At 44.9% G+C, this 11,096-nt stretch overlaps 1 protein-coding gene across 1 annotated transcript in view; it reads left to right on the top strand.

Annotated features, from left to right (window-relative positions):
• The window catches only part of SLC22A23 (solute carrier family 22, member 23), a 113,482-nt gene that overhangs the window by 80,046 nt on the left and 22,340 nt on the right, over positions 1–11,096 (top strand). The window contains exon 5 of the mRNA XM_009326523.1: positions 6,173–6,300. Within this exon, the coding sequence (XP_009324798.1) occupies positions 6,173–6,300 (128 nt within the window). The remainder of the gene's footprint in view (positions 1–6,172; positions 6,301–11,096) is intronic.

Raw genomic sequence — 11,096 nt, 5'->3', positions numbered from 1 at the left:
TTACTGGGTGTAAGTATTTCTTCCTCCTGTCGGGTCAAAGACAACACGAGCTCCTAATGTTGGACTTGGGAGGTGCTCTGCTGCCTGGAAGTGTATGTGCTTCACAATACATATGAGCCTTTCCCTTTGTTGTTACATTCACCTTTTGCAAAGATTTGGCTTTGAAATAAGAAATAATAACTTTATAATTTGCTGTAGCACACACATAGGTTACATGCTGCAACCTGGTGGGAACTCAGGAGGTGGTCCTCTTTCGTTGAGCAGCAAGTTGTACTTTGCTATTATTCTGGCTGTTACTTCCCCTTTAAAGATGAAAACAATTCTTGAGAGGATGCATCTCAACCTAGCTGTTGTCAGGTTGTGGTTGCACAGCTAAATTTTCTCTTAAAACCTGTATTGTGATTCTGGGCTGTCACTGTTGGTTTCTTTGTCCCGGGTTAGCCAAGCTAGGTTAAAAATAACATGTGTCAGCTCTTGAACAAGCGCACTTGGACATCTTGTGTGCGTGAGGTAGCCAGCCCTGAACTAGACTGCCTGCTCGATTTTGCCCGAATCAGCGCACGCTGTGCTGTGAAGCCTGGGTGGCCGGTCTGCGCTGGGCGGTGGCTCAGGATCGTTCCCGCAAGGAATCCTCCCCGCCTGCCTGCTCCCACTCCTCTCTGCCTGCTGCACCGGCGGCACTGCAGCCTTGGTACGGCTATCCTGAGAGAAGTAGGGTGGCTCTCACCTTGGGGGTGGTGCCGAGTCTATCCCCACCAGGACTGTATAAACCTCCCAAAAAAATCTTTCTTTGTTGTTCTGTCTTAATAGTGACACGCAGTGGCGGCATAACACAACAGAGGCTTATGAGAGCAGTGTTGTACAAAACCATAACAGTAAGAACATGCTAGATCATTCGTTTTAAATATAACACTAACAAGATTAAAATACTTAGTTGCTGTACGCTGAAAAAAAATGAGGAAAAAATGCCACCACGCTGTGCAGGACCAAGTTGTTTATGTACCGTGGGGGGCCAAGCTGCCCCTTATAATGCCTGACAAGTTGCAACATGTAAAAACTTGTTATAGTGTGTAACAATTTTTTAACAGTTATATATTTTTCTATTAACGCATGAAGGCCTTACAGAGATCTCCTGCGTTCATGGCAGTAATCTCAGCGGGGATTTCTTTGCTTATCCCCGAGGTAGACGTGCTGCAGCTTGGGCTGAGAACAAAACACAGCACACCGGGAAAAGTTAGAAGTCCTTTACAAGCTAATGGCTTCCCCCCCACCCTGTTTTCCAACATACAACATCTAAATAGTCTCATCTTGTCAGTGTTAATCTTGATGATGAATAAGCTAGAGTGTTCTTGTTAATGTATGATATGTATTTCCATGTTATACACATGGAAACACACACATATGCAGGTCTACTCCAAAACCTCCTATTGGGATGCCCACCAGCTGGAAAGCATTATATCCACCACTGGGTAGGACCCAATATCAAACATAATGTTTACAGATATTTGTGTCCAAAAGGACAGTACGGTAGTATGAAGACACTTAACGAATGCAATAGACAACACGGACAGCAGTAACTCCTCAGCAGTCTTCTGGAGGTAGCACATTTTCCAGGTGGCTGAGTCAGGGCCTCCTACGTTCCTGTTGAGAGGTCATCCCTGGGAGACATTAAAAGCAATAGGAAATGCTAACATTTATTTCCTAATCAGGTGAGGAATTGGTTAGATGGTTGCATCCAGAGGGTAGTGGTCAACCGCTCAATGTCCAGATGGAGATTGCTGACGAGTGGCGTCCCACAGGGGTCTGTATTGGGACCGGTACTGTTTAATATCTTCATCAGTGACATACAGTGGAATCGAGTGCACCCTCAGCAAGTTTGCAGATGACACCAAGCTGAGTGATGTGGTCGACATGCCAGAGGGATGGGATGCCATCCAGAGGGACCTGGACAAGCTTGAGAAGTGGGCCTGTGTGAACCTCATGAGGTTCAACAAGACCAAGTGCAAGGTCCTGAACCTGGGTCAGGGCAACCCCCGGTATCAATACAGGCTGGGGGATGAAGGGATTGAGAGCAGCCCTGCCGATTTTTTTTCATATCCTGGGCTGCATCCAAAGCAGTGTGGCCAGCAGGTCGAGGGAGGGGATTCTGCCCCTCTACTCTGCTCTGGTGAGACCCCACCTGGAGTAGTGCGTCCAGCTCTGGAGCCCTCAGCATAAGACAGACACGGACCTGTTGGAGCGGGTCCAGAGGAGGGCCACAAAAATGATCAGGGGGATGGAACACCTCTCCCATGAAGAAAGGCTGAGAGAGTTGGGGTTGTTCAGCCTAGAGAAGAGAAGGCTTTGGGGAGACCTTCTTGCAGCCTATCAGTACTTCAAGGGGGCTTATAAAAAAGATGGCGGCAGACTTTTTAGCAGGGCCTGTGGCGACAGGACAAGGGGGAATGGCTTTAAACTGAAGGGGAATAGATTCAGACTAGATATAAGGGAGCAATTTTTTACGCTGAGAGTGGTGAAGCACTGGCACAGGTTGCTCAGAGAGGTGGTGGATGCCCCATCCCTGGAAACATTCGAGGTCAGGTTGGCCGGGGCTCTGAGCAACCTGATGTAGTTGAAGATGTCCCTGCCCACGGCAGGGGGGCTGGACTAGATGACCTTTAGAGGTCCCTTCCAACCCAAACTATTCTATGATTCTATGATTCTATAATCTCCAAGACCTTTGTGGCTTTTTGGCTGGACAAGACAGGCAGACCACGCAAATAGATCCCCCTTATATAATGTGTGATATGACAGCTTGATAAATAGTGGTAACAGCCAAAGTAACAGGATTTGCATTGCTGGGGGTTTTTGCATTTGCAGAAATGGACTCTGGTTAGGATGCCTGTTTAATTATACTGTTGGTACAGTATGCACTTTTCTTTTAGGCTTTTCTCTTCCATCTGTTGCATATTCTCTGGAAAGTGCTACCGTTTTATTACCTCTTTCCTTTCTTCCCCTCTTCCCCCAGCATTGTGTTGGGGAATAGAGTGTGGACCCTCAGCATATGTTACAGATGAAGGAAGAAATTGAACTGATTTGTAATAAAAGAAGAACTGGAAAACTGCGCTGCTTATTAATTCCCCATCACATACCCAAAGCAGTGAGATCAATAACAGATGCTGTGATAGCCCCTGTGCTGCCTCCACCTTCCACCTTGCGCTCTTTACTTCCATCTCCTGCTGTGAGAGAGCTGTTTGGCCCTCCGTGCTGGGGCTTAGCCCTCTCCCACCTATAGATTTGCTCTTCTCCCAGCCTGCATGTGGCAGGCTATACCGTCCCCAGGAGGTAGGTGGCTGAGCAGAGTGGCAAGCTGGGCATGGATTGAAGGAAAGGGAGAAGCAGCAGATTTGTCTAGGAGGGATGGGCTGGTGGGCTGGGACACCCACAAATTGAGCAGATGCCTTTGCTGAGCTCTCGGGTTGTTCTGCGAGCGCAGAGAGGCACCCACATAAGCCGGACGTGAGCACAGGGGTTGGTGACAAGCATATAAAAATAAGTTAATAGCAGTTAGGTTCCTTTCAAAGTGTGTGTGTGTGTGTTAGAGCCATGAGGGAAGGGGATCTCCAGTTATACAGAGGCATTATTTCCTCTCCCTTTGATGCAGGAAGCTCCTGACAGGTCCATGCCTTGAAGGTCAGCAAAGGTATCAATAATCTGAAATAAACTCCTGCTTCACTCTAACCAAAACTGAAGAACTGGGAAGGGATGGACAGTTCTTTTCTGGTGCTGTTAGATAGGATTTACCCTCACCAAGACACAAAGTTGTAATAACTGGGCTTGTTGCCCTGGGGCAGACCCCTAATTGACACACTACACCCTTTGCATGGGCATGGGTTTGCTCTGCATCTGGACAGGATCATGGTTCTCCTTCCAGCTACGCACGGTACCTGCCTGGCCTTTTTCTGTCTGTCAAGGATTCTTCTCTGCTCTTAGGATTCCTCAGGCTCAGGATCTTTTTTCCCAGTGTCCCTCCCACTCTTCCCCACTCTGCTCTCCCAAGCAGCAGCTGGGTAACAGGAGATGAACGTTTCCCCCTACCCACCCACCCCCCGCTCTTTTCTTTGACTGCAAAAGGCTGGTCCTTTCCTTGCTGGTGGAGGAGGTAGAAGACTATCAACCAGGTGTCTGCAGTCGGCTCAGCCTGGTGATCTGGGAGACTGCCCACCCTTGGCAGAAATCTGTCTCAGCTTCATTAATATATATATTTAGTATTTAATGCCAGGTGATGAAGATTGAGGTTGCGACCAAGTTTCTGTGCAGAAGTCCACAGGGGCCAGGGGGTTGGCAGGTTTTTTTTTTTCTTTTGAGTTTGTGATGGTCCTTGGTTTGGCAACAGAAGGTGCAACAGTAGATGCGTACAAATGACCCTTGGCAGCAGGGTCCATGCTCCACAAGTGAGCTCGGGCACTTGCACAGGGGCAGGGCAGCCAGCACTTCCCCTTGCTGTGCCTGATAACCTGGATTCAAAGCAGTCCAGGAGTTTTTAAAGATCCTTAAATGAACTTCCCACTGCTCGCACTGAGTAATGGAGCAGCTGAAAGATGTGAGGCGTCAGCACTTCCAGTTTGAGAAACCTGTAGGAGCTGGAAGGCAGACACAGCATTTGTCCCTGCGATGCCCGTCCCTGCGGCTCTCTTCCTTCCCTAGGAGCAGGTGCTCCCCATAGGGCTTGTCATTTGGGACCTGTAAGCGGACCGTTCAAAAAGTGCAGCTTTTAGGCTAGTGGCTGAGGCTGTCCCCTCTCCGGAGCCAAGCACGGGGAGATTTTGCATTCAGAGAATTCTTAATTTTTCAAAACATGCATTTGCAGTACAGGACTTTGGGCAGGAGGATATGCCAAAGCATCCATGCAGCACCAGTGGTAGTAAATAAGCTGTCAAGCTGAATAGCTGTCATCATGGCTGTTTATATTTTTGTTGCCTGATATCAGTTGGTTTGCAGTCTGCCTGACTTCTCTCCTTTTTTTTTTTTAAAAAAAAAAAAAAAAATTATACTTTCTTTATCTAGGATGGAGGTTTCGCTAAGCTGTCTTCCAAATTGCATCAACCTTAAAAGAAAGTACCATAATGGTGCAATTGCCTGGTCCGCTGCCTAGAAGTAAAAGAACTGAAGCAGCATCCACAGCAAAGATCGGTGCTTTGTGAAGGAAATTTGAGGTTTATTATATATTTGAAGTTAAAAGTAGTTGCTACGTTTATTCTTAGAAAGGTCTTTTGTAAGATTAGTGAAAATGAGGCCTAAACAAGAAAGAAAAATGTGCTTGGGGTCAGATCTGAAAGTTTTCATATCTATGGAAGTATGGGAGGTTTTGTTTGTTTGTTTTAAGGTCTACATATTTCTTTTGGTTTTGTATGAAAATAAACTCATCTAAAAAAAAGGAAGAATGATCAGTTAAGGTAATGAATCAGGTGAATATCAGCACTTGAACGAAACAACTGGGTGGAAAATAAACTTTTTTATTTGTAACTCTGTGTGCATGTATATGTTTTTAAGCATCTCAGCTAACATAATACTGCCTTTATTAAGGGAAACTTTTAGAGCAACAGCTGAATGTCATCTGGAGCATACACAATACTGACCTGTATAAAAGAATGGCTTAAAGTCTGCATCTGTGGGAGAAGATTTTTGACACGTTTAAAAATTTAAAAAATCTGTTCCATTATAATCCTAAAAAGTAATTCTTCTCTTTCCTCTCTCTGTCTTTACAAGAGAGTCCAGATCACTTCTGTCTGCTATTTTCCTTCTTTGGTCTGAATTACCATGTGTTAACTGCACAGCTCATTCATTGCCTGCTTGGCAGCAAATGTCTATTGCAGGCAGTGCTTCCTCCTCCCAGTTCTTTCAAAATTGTATTAACGGGCAGAACGCCTCTAACACATTCTAAAATTCTAATATGTCCTATTTCTAGGTGATAGGATAGTTCCTGTATCATTTGTGAATCAGTGTAAAAGAAAATGCCATTAATTTGCACGTTCTGAATCTTTTTTTCCTCTTACTTGTTTCATAAGTGATTCTTCTGCTTTTTGAAAATAATTGCGTAGCTCATGAACGGTTAAATGAGCAGCTGAACACTATCAGTTCTTCCTCTGACAGAAATTTGGAAGCGACCCTAACGTGTTTGCCATCTTTGAAGTATTTTCCCAGAGTCCCTTCGGTGGCTGATGGCTACGCAGCAGTTTGAGGCATCCAAGGAACTGATCCTTCAGTTCACGCACAAGAACAGGATGAACACGGAAAGCGACATCAAAGGAGTGGTGCCCGGTGAGTAGGACAGACAGACAACGACAAATCCCTCCACTCAGATAAAGTTGCTCGCTTTTCTCAAAAGGCTGCACGTGGCATTGCTGCCTAGAATTAAATAATCTGTTTACTGCCTGTAATATCATCCCGTTTGTTCATTCATTCGTTCGTTCATTCATTCATCTTGATTTTCTTGAAAAACCATTCCAAACTCCAGCAGTGTGTTTAAAATTACTCGGCCTGTTGAACAGTCCTAGTATTTATAGTCTCATCTTGCAGTGCCATATGTCTTTAGAGACATCTCTTGAAGAATTTTACCATGGCTACAGAGTGCACCTTCAGCCTTGTATGCCTCTGGAAACTGTGTTTTAAGGAAGCTGCTGGCTGGGATCCTGCCCATCACGCAACACTTACTTTGTTGATCGGGAGAAGCAGCAGCACTTGAACCCCAAATGCTAAAGCACCAGCCCTGTGGCAGACCTAAACCACGCTACAGTTTCTCTTTAAAGCCTTCCTCCAAAAGCCGTTTCGCTTTCCTCTCCCGCATAATCGGAAAGACGCTGCTCTGGGGGCGGAGGGGCTGCGAGCAGCAGCGGTAGGGTGCAGTTTTTGGTTGAGAGTCTAAATTATCGGTTCCTTGGTTTACTGATGCTTTTAGAAAGAATTGACAACTCTTATCACCAGGATTGCCACTGAAATAGCTGTGCTCCTGTCTCGCAGGGTGCTCTGCAGAAGAGACTCTGTGTTTGTGTGTGTCTCTAATTACAATAAAGGTGAGGAGTTTCTGGATACTCATCTCACTGGTCCACCTCTCAGATTTGGTTCAGGCTCCCCTCTTCCTTCCCACAGGCCTGACGGTACCTATAAACACCCATTTTGCACTTGTCACTTGCAATCTGTATCAGACTACCCACTAGTCAGAAAACAGTGGAAATTATTCTTACACACACACACATTTTTTCAAACCCTACCTACTCTGACCCCAGGGGCTGCAGGGAGACCTCACCCAGTAGCTCTGCCCGTGGGTAGGGGTGATGCTTCCTGCGCTTGGCTGACGCTCGCTGCCAAAGGTCTCTGGGGTAACTGTAGCTTCAGTCAGTGCTAAAGGCATCAGTCAGCGCTGGAACAGACTTCATCCAGAATAGAAAAATGTCACCGTTAACATCAGTGCCTAACGAATGAAGCAGTCTTCATCAGTGAGGGATGAAAAAGTCCAATTTGCGTTTGTGGTATTTATACCTTGGTCACTGCTGTGGTTTCTGATGCAGTTGGCAGACTGGTGTTAATTAGCTTGTTTGCACGTGAATTGGGTGTCTGGGGTTACAGTTCCTGGATCTGCATGGCACACCACATGGCTTTGCAATGTAAATGCCATTTTTCTGGTAAAGTCCTGAAAAGCTGGGGGGTATGTGAGCAGCTTGGTGATCTCCCAGATTAACCTGGTGATCTCCATCCCCCCCACCTCCTTTCTGCAGATCTTCCCCAGAGTAAATGATGGATCTTGGGGAAAACCTATCTGCAAGGCAATGAAATGTCTCACAATTGGACTTGGAGTTTCCCAGCCAACTCTCAATTTGGCTTTTCTCAGCTAGTCAACTTCTTGAATTTGCAGATGAAATAAAATGTATTTTAGGGGAAAGAAAAAATTAATTACCTGAGTTTCCTTTAAGGAAAATGATAAAGATGCAACTGTGTGCTAGAGGGATTTATTTAAGCCATGTATAATGATATTGTCCATGGAGGAACGCTAAGTATCAAAATGGTTTTATGACTATTATTCGTGACTGATTACTTTTTCCAGCAGTTCATGGTAGGGGTACACTCCTGTTTAAGGAAGGACTCCCTTCCATGTGGAAGACAGAGTGTTATTACACATCTTGATGTTATGGATTGTCTGCCTGCAAGTACATTTAGATACGGCAGTTGTCAGTACATTACCCTTTGCAAACTTTAAGTGATACAGAACATGATCATTTCTGCCTCCTTGCTGATGCTGGATTTGTTGGGGTTTTTTATTATTTCTTCCCTCGCTTTTTCTCTTTAAACTCTCTCTGCAGCCCCTCACGTTTAAGGCTCTCCTGACCCAGCGCTGGAGGGATGCTGCATTTCTGTAGGGAGAGTAAGAAAGGAGCAGTATCAAAAGGATGAAATGAGCTTAATTAAAAATTTTGGAAGGAAGGACCTTCTCTCTCATTCTGGGTGCATGGGAGTGTTGATGGTCTCAGTGGGGACAGGAGAAGAGTGGAAATCCCGAATGAAGAATGTGATCCATCCGCAGGCCGTGTGTCTCCCAGTGGGTCTGTAAGCGGAAGAAAGCATTTCTCTGCTTTTGTGTGTTACAATCACATACCCATAGTTGCTGTAGCAGGGAATGGGTAAAAAGCTGGTACTTGTCTGGGGGAAGGGATGCCACTGAGCTTGATGCAGATATCCCCTATTCCCCCTTGACTCCACTGTTGAGCTTTCCTATCTGTGTGGAGGGGTTTTTGTTTGTGATTTGTTCTGTTCTTTGTTTTCCATCTGAAAGGGCTGGAAACCCTTTTGCTCTGGTTAGGGGCCATTGTGTTGCTGTTTATCATTCCTCGCTGCATTGTCGTTAACAGCCTCCTGTGATTGAATTACTCCCAATACATTTAAATGATAAAGTGCTCACTTGCAGTCCCCTCCAGCAGGAAACCCCACTGTAATTTTACTCATACGTACCAGTCAAATTAGTGTATCCTATATAACAGATCGTTACAGGAGTTACAGTAGTTTCATATGTATCCATTCTGGCAGCTGATACGCGTTCCATAATAAAAAGAAGTAGTTTTCAAGTGGGTGAAGTATTTCTGGGATGGAAGAAAATGCAATTTTTAATTGCTGTCCAAGCAATGAATAGGCTTATTTTGCTTTCTGAAGGATCACACCGTTCCCATTGCCTGCTGAAAGCTTTTACTCGTCCATTTGGCTATGCTGCCCATAGTGGGAAGTGCCACTAACCTTCTGTAAGGCCCGTTTGCTCCACAGGGAGGTGGCCCACGTGTTGGGTGGAAAAAAAGGAAGCAAAATTTATCTGCTGTTTTTGAATCAATCCATAGGGTGGGAGCGGTTTGCCAGTGCTCTGCTGGGAGGTGTCTCTAAAGAGGACAACAAAATGTCTGGTCAGGGGTCCAGCTGCAGTTGAAAGGTCTGGCAGCTGTGGTAACAAGCCCTGTCTGGAGAAAATCAGCATGGGCAGCTGATGGGCAATGCTTAGCCAGCAAAGAGATGGCTAAGAAAATGCTCATGGCAAACAGATTAAGTGAGACAAGGGATGTTGATAGGAGTCCAGAGTGTTGTAAATTAACATTGCCCTTATCTTCTCAGTAACCTGGCCCAGGGCTGCCTGTTGTTGGTTGCAAAACCAAAGGAGAGCTGCCCCCTCAACAGCTTTAAGTGGCTTTGTTTTTGAGTGGTTGTTTCACCTTGTGATTTTTGGCAGGAATAATTTGCCTTCATAAAGAAATTTTTGGTTTTATGTGGTCGTATTTTCTTCTTTAATGCTTAAGAAATCTAGGTGTGGTAATGAGACCGGGTTAAATCATCCCTAATGTTTTGAGTCTCAAAATTTCACCAGTTGGCTCAATACTTTGCCCTCTTTTAGAAATAAAAGTTTAAATTCATTTTTGCATCAAGGGAATGATTTTTATCCAACTGCATATTGAAATGTCATTTGTAAAACAGGCTTGATGAGTTTTGTTGACAAATATTACAAAACGTTATCCAAAAAAGTTAGCTTCAATCATGAGCAAATGAAATATTTTGATAATATTAATTCAGTACAAGTTTTTCACTGCCAGTTTCTCCAAAAACTTCCCCATCTCTTCCCTGTTCCCCTGTGGAACAAGAAGCAAACGTTCAGTTCAGCACAGCTGTAGGACAGTCGTTTTGACCTGAGTGAAATAAATGCTAAGGAAGCACGGAGATCTGTTTAAAGAACAGGAGAAAAGAGTGTTTAGGGGAATTGGAAATCCCAAAGTGCCAACTGTCCTTACACCTTTTAAAGGCGTATTGTACATTATCTGGCTTTCATTATTTTGGCAGGATGCATGTTTTTTCTTCGTGTGGGGCGAACGGTCTCTTTGTTAGCTGGAACAGATCGACTGCTGCAAGCTGATCTCGGCTGCACCGGCACCTAGCCCTGCCGGCGTGTTTGACTGTGCTGGGAAGTGCACCACTTGAAGAGCCGTATCAGCAATTACCTGAGTGTCAGACTTGATGCTTCCATGGAAACCCACCCTTGTGCGGTTCTCCTTCTCTTCCCCTTTAGTGGGTGACGTTTCAGATGTTCCTTAATAGAAAAATAACTGCTTGACCAGGCTGAATAACAAAACCCCCTTTTTGCTCATCTCTAGATCAAAACCAGAGTGCTCCTGTGGACAGACCGGTTATAGCTGTTCCTTTCCAAGGTTCCTTTCTAAGCTTAGAGAAGTGATATTGGTGTAATTACAAAAGTGGCCAGGAAAGATCGAGTGTCCGAATAGACACAAATACTGTAGCGTGCAGGACACGTTGTGGAGAGGAAGAAGGGGTACAGCGGTGGCAAGTACTCTGTGCATGTGTGTGTGGATTGCAGTTAGGAAAGCTGTGGTTTTCAGGGACTTTCCTTTTAATGAAAAAAAAAATTATCATTCACCTTTCTTGCTACTGAGCAACACACTGCCATGACTTTTCTTTTATACATAAGCTAATTTCCTGTTTTGTTTTGTTATATACATTTTTCTTCCTAAGCATGAGGCTTGGATCTATGTACTTGCATGCTTTATTTTTTCATTGGGTAAATAGCAGAGGGAAGG

The sequence above is a fragment of the Pygoscelis adeliae genome, unplaced genomic scaffold (genome assembly GCF_000699105.1).
Source record: "Pygoscelis adeliae isolate BGI_AS28 unplaced genomic scaffold, ASM69910v1 Scaffold186, whole genome shotgun sequence".
Lineage (NCBI taxonomy): Eukaryota > Metazoa > Chordata > Aves > Sphenisciformes > Spheniscidae > Pygoscelis > Pygoscelis adeliae.
Note: the sequence above shows the minus strand (reverse complement) of the source record. Positions and strands in the feature narration are given on the sequence as shown.